General features: G+C 53.2%; 2 protein-coding genes across 4 annotated transcripts; both read right to left on the bottom strand.

Annotated features, from left to right (window-relative positions):
* Nucleotides 1-2,302: 2,302 nt before the first annotated feature.
* DHH (desert hedgehog signaling molecule) lies at nt 2,303-7,703 on the bottom strand. Its single transcript, XM_003252196.3, has 3 exons — nt 7,090-7,703; nt 3,990-4,251; nt 2,303-3,366 (listed from the first exon to the last, which is right to left on the bottom strand). Exons 1-3 carry the CDS (start codon nt 7,390-7,392, stop codon nt 2,741-2,743), a joined length of 1,191 nt encoding a protein of 396 aa, XP_003252244.2. The 5' UTR covers nt 7,393-7,703; the 3' UTR covers nt 2,303-2,740.
* A 2,329-nt stretch (nt 7,704-10,032) lies between these two features.
* LMBR1L (limb development membrane protein 1 like) lies at nt 10,033-24,908 on the bottom strand. Of its 3 annotated transcripts, none has more exons than XM_003252191.4 (17): nt 24,492-24,908; nt 20,707-20,791; nt 19,379-19,412; nt 17,929-18,068; nt 17,631-17,734; nt 16,870-16,996; nt 16,274-16,342; nt 16,069-16,133; nt 15,650-15,722; nt 15,475-15,558; nt 15,302-15,378; nt 14,648-14,725; nt 14,426-14,499; nt 13,729-13,819; nt 13,560-13,626; nt 10,845-11,006; nt 10,033-10,637 (listed from the first exon to the last, which is right to left on the bottom strand). In XM_003252191.4, exons 1-17 carry the CDS (start codon nt 24,561-24,563, stop codon nt 10,567-10,569), a joined length of 1,473 nt encoding a protein of 490 aa, XP_003252239.1. In that variant the 5' UTR covers nt 24,564-24,908; the 3' UTR covers nt 10,033-10,566. The 3 variants fall into 3 exon arrangements, with proteins under 3 accessions (XP_003252239.1, XP_030672496.1, XP_030672497.1); XM_030816636.1 differs by having other exon boundaries at nt 14,426-14,439; XM_030816637.1 differs by lacking the exon at nt 24,492-24,908 and having other exon boundaries at nt 20,290-20,790.
* Between the last annotated feature and the right edge of the window lie 1,574 nt (nt 24,909-26,482).

Below are 26,482 nucleotides of genomic sequence, written 5' to 3'. Positions count from 1 at the left end.
TGGGAGGTGTTGCATGGCCAAGTGCATATGTACACCTGCTGCACCGAGATGGTGCACATTGCTGCTTGAAGGCAAGTCATGGATTTTTTTTTTTGAGAGCTAGGAGGGGCCTCAAAGGAATAAATATAATAAAGGGAGGAAGTGAGGGTTGAGAGGTAAGCCTCAAGCCTAGAAAGCTACTTACAGGATGTAGTTTAAGGGAAATCAATGAGTTCTCCTTGTCCTGAAATATCTCCCTAGCTAACTTATTACAGTGCTAGGAATCATCACCGTTATGATTTTATGGTTAAAGTTTAAAACTTTAAGATATATGTATTACTGCTGGGCACAGGGGCTCACACCTGTAATTCCAGCACTTTGTAGGGCAAACACAGGAGCCCAGGAGTTCAAGACCAGCCTGGGCAACGTAGCAAGACTCTGTGTCTACAAAAAATACAAACATTAGCCAGGCATAGCGGCATGCACCTGTAGTCCCAGCTACTTGAGAGGCTGAGGTGGGAGGATTGCTTGAGCCCAGGAGTTTGAAGCTGCAGGGAACCAAGGTCGCACCACTGCACTCCAGAGTGGGTGACAGAGCGAGATCTTGTCTCTTTAAAAAATACATGTGTATATATATATATATGCATTATCTGATTACCTGGGAAGGGCAGTAAAACTAAGGGGCCCATCAACGTAGGAAAACTAATTCATTTGTCGGATTAGTCATCACCTGTGGTGACATGACAGGAAGGCACCGGATCTGATAAAAAGAGACAAGGGCAGGTTTAGAAAGTAGGAAAGGTCCACAGCTTGGGATGTGTTTCTGAGGCACGGAAAAACAAAGGTGGCAACAGAGCCTCAGCGTGGGTTGAGGGCAGCGGTGGGTGGAAGGACACCAAAGGTAAACTTGGCCTGCTTCCAAATATTGCCTTTCTCAAGCACTACCTGGAGCCCTATTATGCTTTCACCTCCTTGACAATTGAACTCAAGGGTCATGAGGGTGAGGGACATGAGGCGGCAACTTTGATATATCAGGAAGTCTGGGCTACTACAGGTATACTAGTAGGGCGTCTGCAGCTGCCAGGAACCACAGAGCTAAACTAGGCAGGAGGGATGTAAAAGTGCCATGGTTTGGAAAGACTTTCCCAAGGAGAAGCAGGTGGACTCCTTGACAGCTCCTGATATGTGTGACTCAGCGCTGGCAGCTTAACAAGGCCCACCCATCATCTCTCCCTCCTGGGAGCGGGCTCCTTTGCGCAGGTCCAGTACACCCTTCCATGTCTGAGACCACTTTCCTTCCGTTTCAGAGAACCATATGCATAGGCCTAGAATTCTCTTGAAGGCCACCAGAGGGCGGTGTATAGCAGGGACCCTGTGCGGTGGGAGCGCACAGCGGCTACCGGCGAGGGAAAGCTCCGGGTGGTACCAACAACCCCCGACTATTTCCTCCTCCCCGCCTCACCTCCACCCAAGACACTTCCCTTCTGGAGCAGCCCAGCTTCCTCCAGAGCTTCCATTCCTAACTCAGGGGCACCTGCCTGCCTGGATTCCAGGTGTCTACTGCGTTGGAACCTAAAGGTTCCAAAAACACCCAGGCTAGGGAAGTAGAGCTGGTGATAATGGGAGAGGGAGGAGGAGGCGCTGAAGACCAAGCCAATCAGGGCCAGCGATCAGGAGGGGAGCTCGGGTTGTGATGCTGATATGCCCTTGTTTAGGGAATCTACTTCCCCCACATACACCCAGGCTGAACCCATTCTCTCTCTCTCAGCAGCCCTTCAGTAAGGAAATATTCCAGCATGTTACCGTGTCCCCCTTCCTTTTTCAGGCCATAACTATGTGACGATTGCAAATTATTAGCCAGATTTCCCATGGATCATCAGTTGGCCCAGTGGCATATCAGAAAAAACATCCACCCCATTCAGGCCCTGCTACCAGGGTAGGATGGGGACCAGGACTACTGGCTAACTATAGGGGACTAGATGCTTTCAGTATCAGTACTCATAGGGGCCTGAGCCCCTGCTGGAGCCCCTATAAACAGAGAAGGGGTGTGCACAGTCTTTCCCACCCGGGACAACCCTGGCCCCTTCAGCCGCAGGAGCGAAATGCTGGTCCCCTCTGGGTGGGAGAAGGAAACAGCAGCCTGGAAAAGGGTATGACTCTTGTGGGCTCTGTTGCTTATGGGTTGGGATGCCCCTTCTGAAGGGAGGAAGAGGGTCCCAAAGACCCTGCTGAGGAAGGAGGGGGAGCCGGAAGTAAGGTGTTAACTCAGGTTGGCCACCTTTCTCCCCCTCTCTGGAGGTGAATCACCCTCTGAATGGAAGTGTTTTCCAGTAAGCTCCTGAAAGCCTTCCCTTTATTAGCCCACCTTGTAGGAAAATGTCAGATGTCAGACTGGCTGGCTGTGTCAGACAGTGTTAATGCCATGCCCCAGCCCCTCACCTTGGCAAGCTGGGCAAGGGAATCATTATATTACAATTTATAAATAAGAAATAAAATAAAATTATCGGGTGGGGCTGAGGCACTGGGGGAGAGGCTAAATAGTCCTCTTTAAGGAGTGCGCACCATCAGCCCTACCTACCTAGGACCCGGGATCACCTCCTCTCAGTACGAGGTTGCCCCTAAGCCAGGCATAGCCCCATTTTCTCCCTCCCCCTCCCTCTCCCTCCCTTCCAGTCGGCATCGTCCGCTGCCCACACCCCCATGTCTCAGCCAGCAGGCCCTCGTTTCCTCGGGCGCTTCGAGGTTTCTATGGCTGGGACGCTCAGCCCAGCAGCTCCTCCGCTAAGCGGTAGAGGAGCCGAGAGTACCAATGCATGCCAGTCGGCTGGACGGCCCCGCCGGGGAGCAGCGCCCCTAGCGCGTGCAGCAGTCGCAAGGGGGCAAAAGCGCGGTGCGCCCACTGGTGACTCTCCAGAACCGCGTAGCACGAGGCCAGGACATCGTTCACCAGCAGCGTCCCGTGCGCGGTGAGCGGCGCGAACACGCCCACGGCTTCCTCCCGCGCCACACGGGCCACGCGCGCTGGCCGAAGCGCGTCCCCGCCGGGCGCCAGCACCGAGTCCCCAGCGCGTAGCCGGCGCGCGAACACCGGTGCAAAGTCGCCTGGCGCGGGCGCCGGCCCTCGAGCGGCAAACACCAGGTGCCAGGGCGTGAGCAACAGTTTGCGTGGGGGCCACTCGGTCTCCACAGCCACAAATGAAGCCCGGCGCTGCAAGTCCCGGTCCAGGAAGAGCAGCACCGGCGTGGGCACCACCCGGCCTGACGCATCGGCCGCCAAAACCCAGTCTCCGCGGTGCAGTTCCCGCAGCCCCTTCGGCTCGCCGCTCCACAGGCGCACAGTTGCATTTCCCGGAAAGCAGCCGCCCGCCCGGACCGCCAGTGAGTTATCTGCAGGGAACAACCACAGGGAGGATTGAATCAAGACCAGCGGTTCCAGAATGATTCTCACGGCCAGCGCAGATATCGCCAGTCATGGACAACACAATTTCCCATTAATCTGACTGGTCCCGACCTGGGCATAAAAGGAAGGGTGGTTTTTCTTTCTTTTCTTTTCCTTTTTCTTCTCTTTTCTATGTATGTATGTATTTATTTATTTATTTTGAGATAGGGTCTCGCTCTGTCGCCCAGTAGATGGAGTGCAGTGGCGCCATCTCGGCTCATTGCAACTTCTACCTCCCGGGTTCAAGCGATTCTCGTGCCTCAGCCTCACGAGTAGCCGGGATTACACGCATGCACCACCACGCCCGATTAATTTTCGTATTTATAATAGAGACGAGATTTCACCATGTTGGCTAGGCTGATCTCGAACTCCTGACCTCAAGTGATCCGCCCACCTTGGCCTCCCAAAGTGCTGGCATTAGAGGCGTGAGGCACCGTCTCGGCCTGGACGGGTGCTTTTCAACACTAAAGCCCGCTTGGTCTCCCCTAGGGTGGCAACAGGACTACTGCAGACTCAGTTTCCCGGAGGGAGCCCCCTTTGGGCGGATTTTACCACCCTCCTCCTACTGTACCAGCTTTGACCGACACGTGGACGTGGTTGCGGGACTCGTAGTAGACCCAGTCGAAGCCGGCTTCCACTGCGAGGCGCGCCAGCAACCCATACTTGTTGCGGTCGCGGTCAGACGTGGTGATGTCCAAGGCACGGCCTTCGTAGTGGAGTGAATCCTGAGCGTGGTGGCCGTCCTCGTCCCAGCCCTCAGTCACTCGTAGGCGCACTCCGGGCCACATGTTCATCACGGCAATGGCCAAAGCGTTCACCCGCTCCTTACAACGCTGGCGGGGAATAAAGGAGTCAGTCTCCCCACCACCACCCTGGGGGCAAAAGGGACTTGGATGGGAGGGTTGATTCTTTGTTATTCCGGCCCCACTCCTCCCCCTCCCAGCTTTCGAGTGTCCTGGAGAAATGAGAATCTGAGTCGATGGTAGTCGCCAATCTGCACTCCGTTCCCAGGACGTCGTTGGAGAACTGTGGGGTCACCTCTGAGGTTGAGAGGGGGTGCCCATACCCAGCTCCTTCCCCATTTTTAATGTCCGTCCCTCACCCCTATTGGTTCTGGGACAGCGGCTCAACCTGGGAAAAGGCCAGAGTTAGGAGGGCGAATGGAAGCGTGGTCAGGGAGGGCCTGGTTGCTCCCGGGGAGCCCCTGTTTGAGCCTGGCCCCCGCCCCAGGCACCAGCTCCCCTCCCTCCGCCTGATTCATCTTTTGTTTCATTGCCTTCCCTGGCACCGGGCATCGCTTCCTTCCTTCCTTCCTCCTCCTCCTTTCGGCCCCTAGCATTAACCCTTCGTGCTCTGGGTGCCCCCCACAGAGGTGCCCAAGAGGAGCTGTGCGGGATCAAGGCTGCTGGAAAAAGGATTGGGGTAGCGGGGGTTGCGCGAAGTACAATGGCCATTCTCCGGGATGACTTAACCGAGCGAGAATCCTGAGCCCAGGCCGGGGACGCGCTGGGAGAAGCGGACTCAGCAGCTCCGGCCACAAAGGCGCTTTTCAGCCGCCCCGGCTCAGGGAGAGGAAAGGGCAGAAAGCCGCGCCCCCCAACCCTGCTCCGTCCGGCTAGGTCCCCTCCCCCCCGCGCGGCCAGTCTTCCCAGTTCCAGCTAAGGCTCTGCCAGTCCGGAGAACCCCTATCTCTCCCATCTCTGCTCTAGATGCAGCCCAGAAGGGCGTGGGAGTAGCACCTGAGAATAACGGTCTCCTTGTGCGGATCTGGGGAGCCCCCTGCAGGGTGAGAGTGGAGAAGAGGAAAGGAAGCTGCGGCTGGAAGCCGGCACCTGGGGGAGTGAGACCACAGTTATCTTGGCCGCTCCAGCCTGGGAGCGGGAGACCTTGGCGCGCACCATAGCAGGGACACCGCGGGAGGAGGCGCAGAGGGACAGCTTCCTTTTTTTCTTTCCCCTCCGACCTCTCACCTCGGACTTGGTTTTCTCCTAACAGAAAGACACTTTTCCCCTCTCCTTCTCTAGTCGCCTCCACCCCGCAGAGTTGGGGGTGGGTGGGGGGAAAACAGGAAAAGTGGTAGCTCCTTCCAACTTTGTCTTTTCGTCCCCTAAGGAGGCCCTGAGGCCCTGACCTGCGGGGGCAGCAGCCCAGTGCAGAGCCAACTCAATGGAGGCCTTTTGCAGCCAGGGTGTGGGAGATAAGTAAGACTGAGGGGGATCCCAGGCCTGTCGGAGCCCCTCCTGAGCCTGTCCCTTGTTCTGCCCACTCTGCTGCAGGTGGCAGGCAACCAGAGGAAAGGGCCACAATGTTCCACGGCCAAGGAGGAAAGAAGGAATGCCCCTTTTCCCGTCTCTAGGTAGGAGGAAGGCTTCAGGGCAGAAGCAAAAGGAATTATTTCTCCCCTGGACAGGTTTTCCTAACAAAGTAACCTGGAAAACTATGGCAATTAATCAGAGGAAATCCGTACCCCTCCCTCTCCCCCCACCTCCCCACTCCATACACAATTAGGTGGTGTAATGGAAAGTATATAGGGCTTAGAATCAGGAGTCCTGAATTCTAGTCCCAGCCATGCCACTTTAAATTGTAAGAGTTTAAATTGCTTTTCCTCCTGGGGGAAGTCCAGCTCTCAGATGTAAAATGAGGGTGGCAGTGGGGGTGGGGAGGGTTGGAGGAATGTGATCTCCCAAGTTTTCTTTCAGTTCTAACATTCAAGATCACCGGCCAGGCTAGATGAAGTGGCTCACACGTGTAATCCAGCACTTTGGGAGGCCGAGGCGGGAGGATCCCTTGAGCTCAGGAGTTCAAGACTAGCCTAGGCAACATGGCAAGACCCCGTCTCTACAAAAAATAAAAAATAAATCACTGGCCAGAGGTGGTCCTTCTCTTCCAAGGCATTGTCCACCTCACTCCAGGTGGTTCCAATGCTCAAAAATGGTAGTTGAATTTATCCTAATTATGTAATTTCAAGGAAAGCCCCTGAGATAGGCAGAGCTTGGAAGACTTAGGAGCCCTCTGATTCTCAGGTGGGTCCATCTGTTATTCTCACAGGGGATGACTTTTTAACTTCAAGATTATCGTTTAGACCCTGGGATAGCCCTAGAATAGACCCTAGAATAGATGTGTCCTGGTTCTAGGACACGTTTCCCATGCCAAAAGCAATGTCTGCCCAGCCCCTCCTCAGGTAGATGGTCTGGTGACCTGACCCTTGGCCACCCCTGTCCCAGCCCTTTTCAGTCTCTTCTTTTCGGCCCACAGAGCTTTTCTACAATCAGGTCAGGAGCCAGGCTTCTGTCTGCTGCCTAGCCAGCTCCTGGCCCCCAGCTCACCCCAGCCCTTCCTGCCTGGCTGGGTGGCTGACCCCCGGTCCACGCCTCAGCCATTTCCCGTCTCGCCTGCCGCCATCCTCCTTTCCCCGCCCTCGCTGCCTCCCCCAGCTTCACTCTCACTAGTCAGTCCCTCCTCCCCTCCCCATCCCAGACTATTCTAGTCGGGATCCCTCCTAACCATTCTGTCCAGCCAGCAAGGATTTTTTTTCCCCTGGGGCTGGCGACAAGGGTAATCTCTAAGGCTAAAGTCTCTGTAGGTGAAGCTGGACTCACCCTCCTGGGCTGCCATAGGAAAACGGAGGAGCTGACAGTGCCCGGGCGCAGGTAGGGAGAGGCCCTCCTTACCTCAGTCATCAGGCGGTCGGCACCACTGTTCTCCTCATCCTTGAAGATGATGTCGGGGTTGTAGTTGGGCACGAGGTCCCGGAAGCGCTCGGAGCCCCTCGCCACCCTCCCCTCGGCTGGCCCACTGGCGCCCAGGGTCCGCTCTGGCACGCCGGGGACAAATTGCTTGTAGAGTAGCGGCACGAGCTGCTTGCGCGCATAGCGGCGCCGGCCAACCGGCCCCCGGCCCGGCCCGCAGCTCTGGGCTGGCAGCGCCAGAAGTGCCAAGCAGCATAGGGGCAGTAGATTGGTCAGGAGAGCCATGGATACACCGGACCTCGGCCAAAAGGGAGCGTTCTTGTCCTCACTAACTCTCCTGTCAGTTAGGCATTTCCACAGGCACCAGAGAGGGCAGCAGGCAGAGCTGCCCCCAGAGTGCCCTAGAGCTCTTGTGGCTCCGTGCACCTGGCTGCTGCTAGCTCTGCCCACGTGCCCCGGGAGCGGGGAGGGTGGGGGTGTCTAGGACCTGCTACTGACAAACCATCATAGCAGGGAAGGGGGCTCGTGGGTCAGTGCCAGCCCAGCCCGTCTCTGCTGCAGGACTCTGGTGCTGCCAGAACGCCCGGACTCCGGACTCCGGACTCCGCCTTAAGTGGCCCCTGGCCCCGCCCTCCGCCCTTCTCCCAAGACCGCCCCACCCCCTCCCACCCGGGCGGGGGATCTAGCCGGTCACTGCTGGTCCATTTTGTGACTGAAGTGTGTCCCATCCTGGAAACCAGGCAGCCACCTGCCTAGGAAATCCTTGTAGCTTTACAGTCCTTGGCTGCCTAAACATCCTTCTACCTCCAAGCCTAAACTTGGAACCAAACCACCCTCCTCTGATACTTGAATTGGAATTTTTACTCTCTCAAAGCCTACCCTGGCAGGCCATGCCCTCCGCTGTCATCCAGGAAGTATGGGTTCCAATTTCTGCCCAAGACCAGCCAAGCCCTTTGGGCATACAACCAGAGCCTCCCTTCTCTGTGGTCCTCCCCAGATCTCCCCGACCTTCCATCTCTCCTCACACTCAGCATTAAGCAGGACTGGGAGGCGAGCATACCAGGGGCCCATTTCTCTACCAACTTTACAGTCTCCTTTGGAACTTCCCCAGAACGAGGAACAGAGCTTGGTACTTATTGTCTGGTTTAGGACTTCCAACTTTTTTCCCCTTCTCTTCTTTGCCAGGCATCTAATAGCTGCTGCTTTTCAAATGAATAACTTGTCAGTTGGAAGCTGCTGAAGGGCAGTGGACACTCAAAAGTCTTTGTAAGAGGTGAGGATCACTTCCCTTAACCGTCCATCTAGGCACCTCTCCAGCTTTCTCCCTCTCTGGACTCCTGGGGCTCCATTTTCAGCCACTCAGATCTCATCTCAGAGGCACCACAGCCATTTTCTTTTGTTTAGAAGTCATTTCTTCTAAGAAGCCTTCCTTCATGTCCCAACACTGCCCACCTGTGTTCCCTCAAGAACCATTACTTAACTGCAGTAGTAGAACAGTATTAGAATTATCTGACACCTTACTAGACAAAGCAATCTTAAGCACACACGTATTTATCATGTATCTCCAAGGTTAAGTGCCTACTCTACAGAAGGGTGCTTTGCAAGTATTTGTGGAATCTACACTTTGTGTTTCATACTCACCCTCCCCTCACCCCCTCCTCACCCCACTCTATGGCTAGTACTCATAGCAACTTTGTGTGTGTTAGAAAAAACCAGGCCAGGCACAGTGGCTCACTCCTGTAATCCCAATACTTTGGGAGGCTGAGGCAAGGACTGCTTGAGGCCATGAGTTGAAGACCAACCTGGTCAACATAGTGAGACTCCGTTTCAAAAAAAAACATTAATTAGTGGGAGATGGTGGTACATGCCTGTAGTCTTAGGTACTCAGGAGGCTGAGGAAGGAGGATCACTTGGGTGCAAGAGTTCAAGGCTGTAGTGAGCTAAGATCATGCCACTGCACTCTAACCTGGGTGACAGAGGCCCACCCCCCTCCAAAAAAAGATGGCTGGGTGTCGTGGCTCACCCCAGTAATTCCATCATTTTGGGAGTCCAAGGCAGGTGGATCACTTGAGCTCAGGAGTTCAAGACCAGCCCAGGCAACATGGCAAAACCCCGTCTCTACTAAAAATACAAAAATTAGCCAGGCATGGTAGCATGCGTCTGTTGTCCTAGCTATTCTGGAGCCTGAGCTGGAAGAATGGCTTGAGCCCAGAATGCGGAGGTTGCAGTGAGCTGAGATTGCACCACTGCACTCCAGCCAGGGTGATAGAGCCAGACCTTGTCTCACACACAAAAAAAAAAGAAGAAAGAAAAAAGAAAAAAAAAGCACCCCTTCCTCAAGATGACTGACATTTATGAGAAAACTATCATAGTAACTATCCACACAATGACTATGAGGTGAATAGTGTCCCTGGAAGTTGTGCAATACACAATCTGTATAAGCCTAAGTTTCGCGCTCTTACTCCCAACATAGCACATGGGCTCTTCAAGAAACTGATGGCCTCTAGTAAAAAGCTAGATTCTTCTCTCAGGTAGGAAATGAAAATCCTTGTCAGCCAGCCACTTATTTTACTCTATATCCAATAGTTAAGCCAGGGAGGATAGGGCTGAAGGTGTGAGTGTACCGGGGGAGGTTATCCTACTCCTATGCCCATGTCCTACCCCCAATACTCAAGGTACAGAAACAAGGCCATGGATATAAGGAGGATTCAGGGGACAAGCCAGCTTTAAGCAAGGCTGAGGATGGAGGAGTTTCCCACTGCCCAACTGCATGGCCTAACACCAGATCCAAGTCCCCAAAGGATGCTAATAATATAGATGAAGGGGAAGGAAAAGGATGGTGGGCAGGACACCTCTGCTTCTCTTACTGGGCAGAGGCTGGGCTGGTGGGAGCAAGGCTGTTCAAATACACACAGAGACAGGCACTTTAAAAAAACAAAGCAAACCCTGGGATCAACTTTATTGCTGACGGGTGAAGCCTCCTCCTCCCTATCCCCTTGGTCTTTCAGGTGGTCCAAAGCCCCTCCAGGATAGCACAGTGCTAAGGCTCTGCTGGGCCAGAGGCAAGGGAGACAATCTATCTCCCCAGCCTGCCCTGGCCCAGCCCTTTTCCTGCCCCCACCCTACCCTATTGCACATCAAATCATGTAAACATGGCTATGGGCATGGCCCAGAACAGCAGTGAGGCAGATTGATGTGTAAACAGATTTGGGACCAGGGGCTAGACCCAGTCACCCAGCCCTACCCCATGCTGAGGCCACAGTTAAGTATGGAAAGGCAGGGGGTCCTGGTCCCAAACTCTGGCTCAGATTATGCAACAGTACAGATGGCTCTGCTCCCCTCTGCCACCCACCCTCTCAGATTCCAGGTCCTGAGGTCCAACTAGCCTTGGGCTTCCCTCCAGGCCTAGGCAGCAGATGGTAAGTGTCCAGTTTTTTCCTTCCCATCCCCAGCTGGAGGTCACTGGTGCTGGGTCTTCTTCCTAGATGCCCTGGGGAAACCAGAGACGGGCAGCGGCAGTCTGTCCAGCCCTGGAGAAGAGGAGGAGATAGGCAGTCAAAAGCAAGTCAAAGGTCCAGTCCGTTAGGGACCAGGCAGCCAAGCCACAGAATGTGTGGATGAGGTACGTTACCCACAAAGCAGGAAGCACACCCTCTCCCCTGCTGGGGTGACCCGTGATCCAGAGGGTCCTAGATGACTACCACCCGCCACTAGCCTGCACCCTCACTCCCTCTCACCGAAGGCCCGGATCAGCTCTGCCCGCACAGCTGCAGTGAAGGTCTTCACCAGACAGAGTGTGGTGAGGCCTGCAAAGGCTGCGTTGTACAGGAACACAATGTAGAAATTGCCCAGCCAGTTGAAGCGTCCAAAGTCACCCAGCAGGTCAAAGCGAGTGAGCCCTGAAGTACAAAGGCCAGGTTGAGAGGTGGGCTCCCCAGGCCCTTTTCTGCTACCAGCCCAACTTTCTGCTGCCTCCTGGTGGCCACATTTCAACACTGCAACTGATAGGTTGGCCTCGCCCAATTCTAACCACCCAAGCTGTCTCAAGAGCAGTTCCGGACTGTTCAAAGTGTCAGCAGCTAGGCTTGCTTCAACTTCGCTTCCAGAGTCTGGTATCTTCTCCTCCAGTGAGGCCTCCTCTGGCTCCTGGTGTCCCCAGGAACTCCCAGGGCCTACTACTTGTTCCTGGGCCTGGAATAAGCAGTTCACCAAGTTTTTTTTAGTAGACAGAACAGTGTGGTTGCTGAGTGCTCAGACTGATCAGGCTGCTTTGGTTCATATCCCAACTCCACCCCTAACTAGCTGTGTGATCTGGGGCAATTTCCTTAAATTTTCTGTGCCTCAGTTTCCTAAGAATTAAATGAGACAACACACATAAAGCACTGTCTGTGCCAGGCACTATTCTAACATTTACTGGTCCCCTCACAATATTATCATAAATCAAAAAACTCTGCTCCCCACCTTTAAATATTCTTACCTGCATCCAACCTAAAGGAACTAACTGGAAGAGCCACAAGCCTACTTTCTTACAAATTCTCCTGGCATAAATACAAATGGTAGAGTGGAAATAATATAACGTTAAGAATGAAATAGAGCTGTTTTTTGTTTCGTTTAATTTGGTTTTGTCTTAAGACAGGGTCTTGCTCTGTTGCCCAGGGTGGAGTGCAGTGGCACAATCTTAGCTCACTGCAGCCTCAAACTCCTGGGCCCAAGCAATCCTCCTGCCTCAGTCTCACATATAGCTAGGACTATAGGTGTGCTAATTAAAAAAACTTTTTTTTTTTTTTTTGTAGAGATGGGGTCTCACTATATTGCTCAAGCTGGCCTAGGACTCCTGGCCTCAAGTGATCCTCCCACCTTGGCCTCCCAAAGTGCTAGGATTACAGGCATGAACCACCGTGGCTGGCTCACAGCTGATTTCTTTTTTTTTTTTCTGAGACAGAGTCTTGCTCTGTCACTCAGGCTGGAGTGCCATGGTACCATCTTGGCTTGCTGCAACCTCCACCTCCCAAGCTCAGCAATTCTCATGCCTCAGCTGAGATTACAGGCATGTGCCACCATACCTGGCTAATTTTTGTATTTTTCATAAAGATGGGGTTTCGCCATGTTGGCTAGGCCAGTCTTGAACTCCTGGCCTCAAGCCGATCTGTCCACCTTGGCCTCCCAAAGTGTGAGATTACAGACGTGAGCCACCAGGCCTGGCCCCAGAACTAATTTAAATATGAAATCACATATAAAATACAGAGGATGATGTGGTATTTAGGGTGAGGTAGGAGGGCGGCTGTTACCTCTGCAGCTCACATACTACCTTGGGGTGAACTAGTTACACTCTTGAACTTTTTTTTTTTTTTGAGATGAAGATTCACTCTTGTTGCCCAGGCTGGAGTGCAATGGCGTGAGCTCAGCTCACCGCAACCTTTGCCTCCTGGGTTCAAGTGATTCTTCTGCCTCAGCTTCCCGAGTAGTTGGGACTACAGGCATGCACCACCACGCCTGGTTAATTTTGTATTTTTAGTAGAGACGGGGTTTCTCCATGTTGGTCAGGCTGGTCTCAAAATCCCGACCTCAGGTGATCCACCCACCTTGGCCTCCCAAAGTGCTGGGATTACAGGCATGAGCCACTGCGCCCAGCCACTCTTGAACTTTTTAACCAGTTAATTCTAGATATAGCTCTAAAGGCAGGAGGAGTGAGTGTATTATGTGACACCCCAGTGTATAGAGAAAGCACTAGCCTGGGGTTCAGGAGACAAGGGTCCTAGACTGACTTGACCTTGCCTCAAACTAGCTGTATAATCTGGGTTAATCAGGTAGCTTCTCTGTTTATCATCTTTCAAATAGGAATATTTACTAGATTATTCACTCAGGAGAAAGATTTAGAAAAAAGCGTGTTCCCTGACCAAAAAGTAGAAGTAAATGAGAGGCAGTGGGATGTAGCAAATGTAAAAAGTATGTACTGGCCGGTGCGGTGGCTCACGCCTGTAATCCCAGCACTTTGGGAGGCTGAGGCGGGCGGATCACCTGAGGTCAGGAGTTCGAGACCAGCCTGGCCAACATAGTGAAACGCTGTCTCTACTAAAAACACAAAAAGTTAGCTGGGTGTGGTGGCGGGTGCCTGTAATCCCAGCTACTCGGGAGGCTGAGGCAGGAGAATTGCTTGAACCCGGGAAGTGGAGGTTGCAGTGAGCCGAGATCGTGCCATTGCACTCCAGCCTGGGTGACAGAGTGAGACTCCGTCTCAAAAAAAAAAAAAAAAAAAAAAGTATGTACTTTGACCCTGAAGCTCAGTGTAGGCACTTTACAGAGCCTTGCTTTCCTCATCTGTATAATGAGGATAATACCTACTCATGGGTTTGTTGTGGGAATTAGAGAAAGCATGTACATAAAGTGCCTGCTTTGCATCAGTAAGTACTCAAAAAAATCCAATTCCTTTATCTCCTCCTTTCAATACTTACCCAGGGTTCGAGAGAAGACAGGAAGTGCTGAGCTTAGGACCAGGAGACAGACACAGTTCCCAATTATCTGGATGGAAGCAGGGAAAGGAGAGGTGAGGGTGGAAGAGCTGCAGGCACCTAGTGCCCATCCACATCCCCCGGGAGGCTTCCCTTACCCCCTCCCAGCTACCTGCGTCATGGCGGTGTCGTGCCATCTGGGCCGCAGGCTCCGGAAGAGTGGAGAGCTATAGAAGCCCACAACTGAGGACACCATTAGGTAACTGCCACTGCATTAAGGAAGAACTGGCTGGCTTCTAAGAATTAATAACTCATCTCAAAGGGAACAGGCTCTCTCCCAGCCCACTTCCTTTTTTTTTTGAAGACAGGGTCTCACTTTGTCACCCCGGCTGGCTGGAGTGCAGTAGTGCGATTTCAGCTCACTGCAGCCTTGACCTTCTGGGCTCAAGCGATCTCCCACGTCAGCCTCCCACGTAGCTGCGAATGCAAGCACGCACCACCACGCCTGGCTAATTTTTTGTACTTTTTGTAGAGACCGGGTTTCACCATGTTGCTCAGACTGGTCTTGAAATCCTAAGCTCAAGCAATCCACCCGCCTCAGCCTCCCAAAGTGCTAGGATTACAGTTGTGAGCCACTGCACCTGGTCTCTCTTTATTTTCTTCTGATCAGATTCTGCTGAACCACCAGCCCTCCTTTCAAAATTAAGTCTTTTCCTTCTTTCTGAACCCGAGGTTGATGAAAACTTGCCCCACTTCCCATCAGTGTTGCTCAGAGTCCTAAAGGAGACAAAGTCCAAGAAGTGCTCTGTCTAGAGTCCCAGGAGACAGGTTTGCTGAACAGAAGCAATGATGGGTTTCCAGAAGGATACAAGATGAGTACAACCTGAATGACAGCACCAAAGGAGCCCAGCTTGGAGAAGGAGACCTGGCCTAAGGAGGCACCCTGAGGAGTGGGGCAGTATCACTGTGAGCATTCCCCACCATCAGCACTACCCAGCACCCAGCCTTCCCACTGTCCTTAGCTTCTGCCTCCTCTCCCCAGCTGTGCTTAGGCCCTCCCCAAAGGATATGGTGGGAGGGCAGCCTGGTACCTGCATGCCTCGGGGCATGGCAGCCTCATCGATGAGCAGCTCCAGGATGTGGATGGCCACAATGAGCACAGACAGGCCCTGTGTGAGGCAAGGTCAGACTCCCATCCCACCCCTGACCACAGCTGGACCCAGAGCTAAAGGAATGGGCAGAGACTCTGGTCTAACATTTTCAGTTTCCAAGACTAGCCCTGCTTCCAATGAGCTGTATGGGACCTCATCAAGCCTGCTATTAGCAACAGAGTGCCTTTGAGGATATCATAAGATACATCTCCTCTAGGTGGAAGGATTGCAAAAAGGCTGAATAGGAAAAGGCATCTCTCTTCCTCCAACTGATGAGATCTATTCCCGAGTCCATAGGGGAATTGACTGAATTTCAGTGTTTATTATTCTCATGCCAGGGCAAACCTGCACAACTCCTCACTGGCCCTGTGTGACCTTGGGCACAAGTCACTCAACTCTGTCTCTTCATCTACAAAATGGGGATTGATGTGCTCAACATTTGTGCTCAGCACAGGCAGGACATAAAAGTAGGCACTCAGTGAGAAGCAACCACTATTACTGATGATAACCAGGTCCCTGCATTGCCTCCCCTCTCCCTGAGAAGGCCTCAAGTACTGAGGGTCCACTCCCCACCTCTAGGGCTGGTATACCCACCGTCAGCACCAGCAAGCACAGCATAGCCAGGGGGTAGCCCAGGTTCCGTTGCCAGGCTGAAGCCTTCCGCCGCTTCTCTGTGCAGGGATGGGAGGCTGTCAGCAAGCACCTGGAACCAGGGGCTACTCTCCTTGGGGAAACCCAGGTATCCCAAGCCCTACCAAGCCACATACCCAGCAGGACCCTCTGTGTCTGCAGAGCCAGGACCTGTCTGTGTAGCAGCTCCATGTCTAAAGGCAGCCAGCAGGAAGTAGGATCTGAGGGCAGAGAAGATGGTGTTGCTCTCAAGTCCTGCAGTCTCTGCCCAGGCCAAGCCCACCACCCCAGCAGGGAAGAACTGCAACTCACTACAGATCCTGCGGGTCAGGGCTGCCTCCTCAAAGGCTGAGCAGTACAGCTGCTCCTCCAGGTCTTCCAGCAGCTAGGGGCAGGGGAAAGGAAGAGACTAATTGTCAGAGGCTCCCTGACCCAAAGGCCCCAGGAGAACCCTGTTCTTCCCAGGGCTCCATAGTCCCAGGCCTCCCCCAGACCCTCATTCACCACCCTGTGGCCCGCAACTTTGCTCAGTCCCTCCCAATTGCCCTGTATTCTGCCCTGCATGTCTGGTGACCAGCTCTGCATGATAGAGGCACAGAATACAGGAACCAACAAAGGCTGTAGCTCTCTGCAAGTTGTGTACTACACAATCATAGGGTTGTTTCATTGTTTGGTTCCAGCTCTGCAGGAAGCTCACCCTGCAGGGTCAAAGAGCAAGGAACACCACATACCCGGGGCTTGACCAGCAGCTTCCCAGTGACGGAGAACATGCGGGCGAGACCCAGTGGAGTACACACTGTGGGGACAAGAGCCAGTCACCTGCCAGACCCTGCTCTCCACCCCTTCCCTAACATGCCCCTCCATTCCCTCTCCTGCTAGCCTGGTTACTCTGGTCCAAGGACCCTGCCCATTCCCTCCCAGACCCTGTACACTCACCCAGGAGCAGCAGAACCCCAAGGAAGGAGATGCATGAGTAGAGGTAGGGGAGATAGTACTCCCAGAAGTCTAAGGATAAAAAAAAGAGGCATGTCAGCTCATCTCTCCTTGCTTACTGTCCCCAGGCTGACAGGCCTCAGAGTCTAGACAAGGGCACAGTCCCCACAGGGGTTAGGCAATTAATACAAATGAAGAAAGCTGGCCAGCATTAGCAGAAGAGGGAGTGGCAGGGCCTATAGTAAACTGGAGATCCTAACCCCTAACTAAAGGGTACAACTGCTATTTGGCCCCCATCACCAGGGACTAATGTAGCCAGATCTTCTCCTTGTCAAGCAAAGTTAGATATCTGGATATTAATGTGAAACCTCCCAATTTAAAATGTTAGCAACTGAATAATATATATTTTAAAAACCATTGCATGGGCCCAATGAAACATTTCTGCAGATTGGATTTGGCCAGATGTCTATCAGTTTGAAACTTCAGTCTAAGGGAGAAGGTGCCAACATTTTCCACTTTAGAAGGTTACGGTCATTCCAGGCAGGGGGACATGAGCCAACTGAAAAGCCACGCAGCCTAGAGGAAGCTGGGCCACTCACCATAGAGTGACTCTCGGCTGGCCTTGTTGTCGTCCACAATGGCTGACGCCACCCACACCATACCTAGCACCAGCAGAGTGAGGAGCATCAACATCACCACCGTCTCATAGACCCGGCCCAGGACACCCTACGGGAGGAGGCAACAGGTGAAGAAGGTTAACATCAGGGCAGTGTGGGGACATCGGAGATGGCGGCCGGCCTGAGGGAACCAGAGAGTTCTGGATTCAGCAGATAAGAGAGAGGGTTTTCCTCTTATTCTGCTAAGTTGCTCTGTCTTCCCACTCCCCAGTCTAAGGTCACCCCACATACCAGGTGTTCTTCATTTGCATCTCCTTTCCCCAGACCTATTCCTTGTCGTTGTGTGCTCTGGGAGGCTGACCTCTGAGGTCTGCGTCCCACAAGCTCTTTGCCCTCTGGTTTCGCATCCAGCAGGAGAATGGAAGGTAGAAGAAAGGTGAGTGTATGTTTCCTGTGAGTCCTCCCATGTCTGCCACAATGGTTTTGGCAGTGATTATGACACTAATACAACAGCTCTTCTCTGGGCAGCTTCACATCCCTGGCTTCAGCTATTAGTGGATTCTAGAAATCATTTCCTCCCTTTGTCCCTACGGGCCTAACGGTGGTAATGACTTCCTACTGTCACTAGAGCCTCAAACTTCCTTTAACTAAACCTCTGCAAATAGCCTCTTTATTAAAATCTCTTCAGTTGAACCATGTGTGTGGAATTCCGTTTCCTGCCTGGATGCATATCCCCTACTTACCTTTCTGGAGCCAGCAAAGCCCTCAGACTCAGTGAAGAAATATGCAAAGGGCATAAGGAAGATGAGGGACAGGTTGGAGAAGAGAAAAACAAGGTTCCAGAGGCCTAGAGCAAAAAAGGAAAAGCAGAAGTGGTCAGTAAGGGGAGCAGCAACCCACAAGAGGCTGATCATTTGCAGGAGAAGCAGAGTGGGAAGGTGCGACATATGACTGATTGGCGCACGGCTGCCTAAGTCCACCCGACTCTATCTGCTCTCTGCTCCCTATCCCCACCCCAAGCAGCCTCCAGGAGCCACACACCATGGATGAGGGAGCCGTTGAGCCACTGGATGTAGTAGTTCCGAGGCAGGGAGAGCAGCACCTCATTGCTGATGATGGAGAAGGGCAGGAGCAGGACAGCACCCAGGGAAACTGCCAGGGTAAAGGTGCACAGCTCGAGCCTGGGCAGAGAAGGGGACAGTGTCCTTGCTTAGCTCAGCACTCACTACCCTGTGCTGAAGAAGCCCCATTTGTCCTGAGGGTACCTGTGGCTTCCAGAACCAGCTGCAGCAATCACAGAGCTAAGGAAGGAGCTGTCCAGCTGGGGTTCTATCCACTCCTGCCCCACCCTAGCTCTTTACCTCCAGGGAAGCCCCAGCTCATGGGATGGGCACAGCCTCGGGCATTCATGGGAACCTGGTCACCTGCCATGTCACATACCCAGGCTGTCCCCAGGAATGTGGTCCTCCCATACATGCCTATAAGTTATGCCAGGTATGATGCCAAAACTAGGGGCCTGGCTTCTCTTCTTTGCTCAGGGATATGGATTTCTGAGCTTACCTCTTTTTTTTTTTTTTTTTTTTTTTTTTTTTTTTTTTTTTTTTTTTTTGAGACGGAGTTCCTGTCCCAGCGGAGTGCAGTGCGCGATCTCGCCACTGCAGCCCCCCCGGTCACGCCATCCCTGCCTCAGCCCTCCAGTAGCTGGACTACAGGCCCCCCACCCCGCTATTTTGTATTTTTAGAGACGGGTTCACCATGTAGCCAGGAGGTCCGATCCGACCTCGATCCCCCCCCGCCTCCCAAGGCGGATACAGGCGGAGCCCCGCCCCCTGAGCTACCTCTTTAGCCCAGATAAGCACAGGGTCATCCCATATGGCTATGCCCTGCGCGAAGGCATGAGGGCAAAGGAGGACAAGAGGGAACTGAACCCTAGCTTCATAGCCAAGGTCCATGCCCTGGGCTGCATACACTGAAGACGGGCACTTCTATCTCGTTGGTCCATCAAGGGTGGAGGGCTGCCTTCTGATCTATTGACTCAAAGGAGTCATATCTCTATCTTTCTCTGTATGTACTAGTGAACACTGGCAGCCTGGAATATGGGCCTTTCTCCCAGAACCAAGCATGCCCCTCCCTCAGGGGTTCCCACCTTCCCCACACCCTGCTCTTTTTCCATCAATCTGCATCCCCACTCCACTCCCTATTGGTGGCTGGGAGGTGAAGCCAAGCTGGAGCCATTTCCGGTGACTCAGGCCCCAGCGGATGTTCCTGGCCATGAGGCTCCTACAAGCTCCTGGCCTAACCAGGAAGACAGGAACGGCAGCTTTTCTGAGCGTCCCCAGGGTGAGGTAAAGCCAGAAGCCAGAAATGGGGTGGAAACAGAAACTCTCTCTTCACTGTGTGAGACTTCCCCCTTCTCCCTCCAGCTCCAGGCCTCCCTAGATCCCAGTTCCTAAAGACCACTGATGTTAGGTGCTGAGGCAGGGACACTTACGCAATCTTGTTGACGGTGGCATCTTCATCATCCACTGTAAGAGACAGAGGCACGGGGAAGAGGCAGGAGGACATCAGGTGGCAGCTCTGAGGCCGTTGGTATTACAATGTGCTCCCTGCCCCATCCCTGCCCCCTCAAAGAAGGCAGAGCTGAACAGGAGGCTCCAGGAGACCACACATTATGAACTCCATAGCCTGTTCTCCAGCCAAGGTGGCAGCTTAAAAATCAGTGGTCCCAGGTGAAGAGAATATAGGCCAGACATTCCTATACTTCTTTCCTCCTCCCTACATCTCTCCCATCACAAGTTCCTCTTTTTTTTTTGAGACAGAGTCTCGCTCTGTCGCCCAGGCTGGAGTGCAGTGGTGCGATCTCGGCTCACTGCAAGCTCCGCCTCCCGGGTTCACGCCATTCTCCTGCCTCAGCCTCTTCGAGTAGCTGGGACTACAGGCGCCCGCCACAACGCCCGGCTAATTTTTTGTATTTTTAGTAGAGACGGAGTTTCACCGTGGTCTCGATCTCCTGACCTCGTGATCCGCCCGCCTCGGCCTCCCAAAGTGCTGGGATTACAAGCGTGAGCCACCGCGCCCGGCACAAGTTCCTCTTTATATGCTCAAAGTATTAATATAATAAACAACTAGTCTGTGAGGTTGGTTACATCAGTGGCTGGGTCCAGGAAAGTGAAAAGAGAGGAGGGGGAAGGGGAGATTCACAGAGAAAGTCCCCAAGGGAATTACTCTAGGGTAGCTGCCTTGTTGGGTGGGGACTCACCCTGAGCCATCCTGAGAGGAGGAAAGGCTGGAGCTAGGAACTGGGGCAAGTGTGCCCACACCCCCAATTACACAATGTCTAGGGAAGGAAAGTTGCAATCTGAGCATACTCAGGCTCCCCATAAAGAGAAAGGCCACCATCACCAGGTTCCCCAGTCATCAGGGAGGTCTCTGGTCCTGGCTGTGGGAGCACTAGGAGAGGAGATGACACAGAGTCTGTGCCCGTAATGACATTCATCCAGCAGTTGCCCACTTCAGGTTCACAAAGGGCTTTCACATTAACCATTTCCTTTGGTCCACACAATGGAGTAGGTAGACATCGTTATGCCCATTTTGTAGGATGAAACTGAGGATCAGAAATGTTATATGACTTGCCCAGCAGACACTTCCATCTAGCCGCCCTTGCCCCTGTCTGTGCAGAAAGGGAGGCTGAAGAGGCAAAGGCTCCAGAACAGCCTCACACAGCCACTGCTCCTTTCCCAATGGGCACCATAGGCCCATTCCCCTGAGGTTCGCCCATGGCAGCAGGGACTGTGGCAGGAGGGAGGGAAATTAAAGTACCTGTGGTGAACTCAGCAGGCTTCTTGAAGCGGGTCAGGAAGATGTGGCAGAGGATGTACAGTGTCGCAAACAGAAGTGTTGATATCTGTAGCAGAATATGAGCTGGAATGAGAAGCTGTAACCTTCAGCACACTCCACAGCCCCAAGGGCCTCTCTGTTAATTCCATGGCCATCACTTCCTCAAGATAAGGCTCCATACTTCCAAGGGTTCTATCTGGAAGTATGTTCTGTTCTGATCCCCCAGGTACTTCCTTCTAGTCAGGGCCCCAGGGGCCTCGAAGAAGGGCCAGACAGGGGCTGCCCCATGCACCTGGGGAAACACCACCATGCCCAGCCCTACAAGGACTTCACTGGGAAAAAATAGCTTCAGCCCAACTCTGGTTGGTAAATGGGCAAAGAAAACTCCTAGAAATGCACATGCACACGCATTTCAAACCAGCTACAGAACCAGAGGGAATTTACTCTGAGCACATTATTGGGAATGAAAACAGGTTTGAGGGGAGGAAGATGTCTGCATTGTCCTGGCACCCCATCGCTACCCCACCCTCCTACCTCCACTCACACTGCTGCCTTGACCCAAAGTAGGTGTCATGTTTCTAGACCAAGTCACAACTTCTATTCCATGCTTATTCGGGGGCCTGAAAGATCAAGTCTGCTCTGGGCCAAACCAGAGTCTCATTTAATCCTCTACTCCTAACAGTGGGCTTTAGCTGGGGCCCAATATCTACAGTGCTTCTAGAGCTGGCTGGACTGCCAAGTGACAGTGATGGTGGAACTCAGCCAGGTTAATCTGCATATTCATTCCTACTCTACCCCAAGTAAGCTGCTGCTGCCCAGAGGAGGAGCCATTGGCCAGCTTGGCTCTATAATCAAGAACAGAGAGTCCTGGTCAGGCACGTGGCTCATACCTGTAATCCCAGCACTTTGGGAGGCCGCGGCAGATGAATCACTTGAGGTCAGGAGTTCGAGACTAGCCTGGCCAACATGGTGAAACCCCGTCTCTACTAAAAATACAAAAATGGGTCTGGGCGTTGAGGCTCACGCCTGTAATCTCGGCACTTTGGGAGGCCAAGGTGGGAGGATCATGAGGTCAGGAGTTCAAGACCAGCCTGATCAACACGGTGGAACCCCGTCTGTACTAAAAAAACAAAAATTAGCTGGGTGTGGTGGTGCGTACATGTAATCCCAGCTACTCAAGACGCTGAGGCAGGAGAATCACCTGAATTCAGGAGGTGGAGGTTGCAGTGAGCCGTGATCGCGCCACTGCACTCTAGCCTGGGTGACAGAGCAAGACTCCGTCTCAAAAAAAATTACAAGGCCGGGCGTGGTGGCTCACGCCTGTAATCCCAGCACTTTGGGAAGCTGAGGCGGGCGGATCACAAGGTCAGGAGATCAAGACCATCCTGGCTAACATGGTGAAACTCCACCTCTACTAAAAATACAAAAAATTAGCCGGGGGTGGTGGCGGGCGCCTGTAGTCCCAGCTACTCAGGAGGCTGAGGCAGGAGAATTGCTTGAACCCAGGAGGCAGAGGTTGCAGTGAGCTGAGATCACGCCACTGAGCTCTAGCCTGGGTGAAAGAGCAAGACTGTCTCAAAAAAAAAAAAAAATTACAAAAATTGGCTGGGCACAGTGGCTCATGCCTATAATCCCAGCATTTTGGGAGGCCAAGGTGGGAGGATCACGAGGTCAAAAGATCGAGACCATCCTGGCCAACATGGCGAAACCCTGTCTCTACTAAAAATACAAAAATTAGCCAGGCGTGGTGGCATGCACCTGTAGTCTCAGCTACTTGAGAGGCTGAGGCAGGAGAATTGCTTGAACCCGGGAGGCAGAGGTTGTAGTGAGCTGAGATTGTGCCACTGCACTCCAGCTCTGGCAACAGAGCGAGACTCAGTCTCAAAAAAAAAAAGCCGTGTGCCTGTAATCCCAGCTACTTGGGAGGCTGAGGTACAAGAATCACTAGAACCTGGGAGGCGGAGGTTGCAGTGAGCAGAGATCACGCCACTGCACTCCAGCCTGGGCGACAGTGAGACTAGGTCAAAAAAACAAAAACAAAAACACCAGAGAGTCTCAAGAAGAGAATTTATTGTGTTTGAGATAGGCCAAGAAGACAAGATCAGTCTCACGGGTCTTCCAGTCTCCAGAAAGGGCTGACCCCACAGGGAATACACATACAGCTATCTATACAAGGAGGGAACAATCCACAGAGACGCAGGAGAGCCATCAATCTAGAACAAAGTCATAGCTTTTGACATTAGGGAAGCAGAATAGAAGGAGCCACTCAGATTGTAGCTGCAAGATTTTTATAGCCTGTGTTCTGCCCTGGGCTTGCGTAATAGCCAGGAAGGTGGGAGGGCTCAAAAGGTCAGGTTGGAGTTCCACGCAGTTCCAAGAAGCTAGGTTGCTCTCTAGCCTCTAGATGAGAGCCAGGTGGGGGAGGCACCATAAGTCTTCAGGCTACCCTTAGCCAGCACTGATGTTCTCAGCTCATGGGACTAAAGGACTGGGGAGACATCCAGGAGGCTGCTTCTGTCCAAGGTCTCATCCCTCCCCGTTCTCTAGGAATGTGAGCCTCCAGCCTGACACTGTCTCAAGGCCTGGGTGTGCCTCTGCAACATGCCCAACCCACCATGTGGACTGTCCACCAAGAAACACACAAGGAAGGCTTGCCGAAAGCACACTTCTACTGGAGTTGCACACACAGACTAATATACTTTCCTGTCCTCACAGATAAGAGCAGACCTAATTATGTCCTGGCTCAATTTACCCCTCCAATCAGGCTGCCCAGGGCTGGCTAGAGCTCAGCCTGAGAAAAATGAAGGGAATGACCCCAACAATGGGTTCCCACACTTACTAACATTTCTTTCTGTTTTTCCAAACCATTCCCTTTCCATTTACTATCTGGAGATGAGGGTTGCCCTGGGGAGCTCTGGGGAAGGAAACAGGAGAAAGGAGAGAGGTGAGAATTCAAAGCAAGGTTGAGAAAGATATGACTCCCTAAGCTCCACTGGGTACCCCTACCCCAGAATTGAGTAGTCCACTTCTGTGCGCAAGGTTCAGCTGTCGCTCTAAGTGGCAGGGAGGGCTTAAGGAACAGCAGCCAGGTACCCTCTGAAGCCCTGGGAGGACCACTCACTGGGGAAACCCCGGAATGGCTGAGAGGCTGGGAACCCAGCCTTGCAGGGTTTCAAACAAACACTAATGAGAAAGAAAAAAGACGGGGGAATACTTGGTTGTTCCTCATCTCTACATAATTAGGATCCACCCCAGTAAGACTCCTTTCTTCCAAAGCAGGAGATGACCCAGCAAGTCCCCAGGTTCCTCCCGTCTGCCATCCCTACACCTCCCCTCTTTTCTGGAATCAAGCTCAGTGTGACGACGTCTCCCCTTCATCCAACGTCAGCTGAGTTTGCCCTCAACCCAGTTTGAGAAGCAAACCCATCCTTCCCCGATTATCAGACTAAGGCGGACTCCGCAGGCTCTCAGACCCCGGACACCCCCAGCAGGAAGACGCGCTGGGTGAGGGGTGGGAGGGAGGGGCAGGGGAGGGGCGTGTGGGGGAGGAACGGAAACGACGGCCTTTGTTTATCGCTCAGGGACCCAGCTGATCCCATCTAGGGGATCGCTAGCCGGGCACCCGCCCTTCTGTGCGGACGGAGGCCTCCGTCGCTCGCCGTTGGCCCAGGCATGGTTTGACGGCACTCTGAGACCAGGTGGGCTCAGACCCCAACCTCCCCGTCTCCCGCAACCCCCGCTTCTCCCCGCCGCGGCCCCGCACTCACAATACACTCGCGGATCCTCTCGTGGAATAGCTGTTCTCGCACGGATAGCACTTCGTAGTCAGGTGCTTCCATACTCTGCTCAGCATGACTGGAGCCGGGGTGCCTCTGGGCCCGGGGAGGACGAACGGGGAGGAAGCCGCCGCCGCCAAGCACCCGGACCCAGCCTAGGAGCCTTTCCTCGCAGCCTGCGACAGAAACTCGGGGCAGTCTGGGGCTCAGATACAGTCGTCCGGACGCCCCGCCCTTAAAGGGGCAGGCACCACCCGCCTCGTTTTAAAGGGCTCTGTCCTCCCTTTGCTCCCCCGCCTTTAAGGTCGGGTCGCGCTCACGTTTCAACGCAAACACCCGCCACTAGGCTCGCTACGAGGAAGCGCCGCTGAGGTTCCATCTTTTTAAGCGATCTAGTGACGACACAAGGGATGGGCGGGTTCCTTCCAGGGGGAGGAACTCATTGGCTCCTGCAGAGCTGCCGCTCATCGCTGGAGGAGCGCTGATAGGCTCGCCTTGTGGAGGAAGGCGGGATCTTTTGGGCCTACCGCTGCTCATACTAATAGAGCAACTGTCTCTCTTATCTGGGAAAAGTGACGGTTCCTGGATTTTAGTAGCAGCCAAGATTTTAGTTTGACCTTGGTTAAATGAGCCGTTTGAAGCAGGCCAGCCAGGCAGGATGTGAGGGCACCCTAGGGGTTCTGAAAGGTACCGCTGCCCAGTAACCGATGTTCTGTAGTAGCATTTTCTGTGTTTGTGTTGGGGTGCCCCTCCCCACACCCCCACCCGGCTTTCCCGCTGCCAGGAGTTTTCATTCAGTCATTTTTGTGGAAGGCCTAGTGTGTGCTAGAACAAATACTGAAAAATACTGGAGAGAGGACTACAGAAATACCCTGCAACTTTGTGAAGAAATGCCCACAAGGATCATTGAAGAGTGGGGCTGAGTCAAACATAGCTAACCACTTACTATGTGCCATTCACTTTATAGTCGTTATCTCAGCCATGTTACCCAGGCTGATCTGGAACTCCTAGCCTCAAAGTGATGGGCCCCCCAAAGTGCTGGGATTACAAGGCGTGACCCATCCAGCCTATTATCTCATTTTTAACATCACAACAACCCTTCAGAGGAAGATGTTGTGATTCGGCTTTTATTTATTTATTTATTTTCGAGACGGAGTTTCGCTCTTATTGCCCAGGCTGCAGTGCAATGGTGTGATTTCGGCTCACTGCAACCTCCGCCTCCCGGATTCAAGCGATTCTCCTTTCTCAGCCTCCCGGGTTCAAGCGATTCTCCTTTCTCAGCCTCCCGAGTAACTGGGATTACAGGCATGCGCCACCACTCCTGGGTGATTTGTATTTTTAGTAGAGACGTGGTTTCTCCATGTTGGTCAGGCTCGTCTCGAACTCCCAACCTTAGTTGATCCGCCCGCCTCGGCCTCCTAAAGTGCTGGGATTACAGGCATGAGCCACCACGTCCGGCCAAGAGTGTGTGTGTGTGTGTCTTGGAAGTAGGATTTAGACGAAGGAAGACCTTTTTTAAAGTTATCTATTTTTGAGACAGAGTCTCACTCTGTCGCCCAGTCTGGTGTGCAGTGGTGCGATCACGGCTCACTGTAGCCTCCAACTCCCAGGCTCAAGTGATCTTCCCATCTCAGCCTCTTGAGCAGCTGGGATCACAGGCGGGCACCAGCACACTTAGCTGATTCTGCCATGTTACTCAGGCTGGTCTTGAACTCCTGGGCTTAAGCTGTCAGCCTGCCTTGACCTCCCAAAGTTCAGGGATTACAGGCGTGTGCCAACAGACCCGACCTCCTCTAAATTCTTAAAGCAACATCCAGCTGCATAGTTCAGTGGGCAGTTAAAAATTGGCCGTAGCCCGGGTGCGGTGGCTCACGCCTGTAATCCCAGCACTTTGGGAGGCCGAGGCAGGCAGATCAAGAGGTCAGGAGATCGAGACCATCCTGGCTAACAAGGTGAAACCCCATCTCTACTGAAAATACAAA

Source organism: Nomascus leucogenys, chromosome 8 (genome assembly GCF_006542625.1).
Source record: "Nomascus leucogenys isolate Asia chromosome 8, Asia_NLE_v1, whole genome shotgun sequence".
Lineage (NCBI taxonomy): Eukaryota > Metazoa > Chordata > Mammalia > Primates > Hylobatidae > Nomascus > Nomascus leucogenys.
This window is presented reverse-complemented; position numbering and strand designations above follow the sequence as displayed.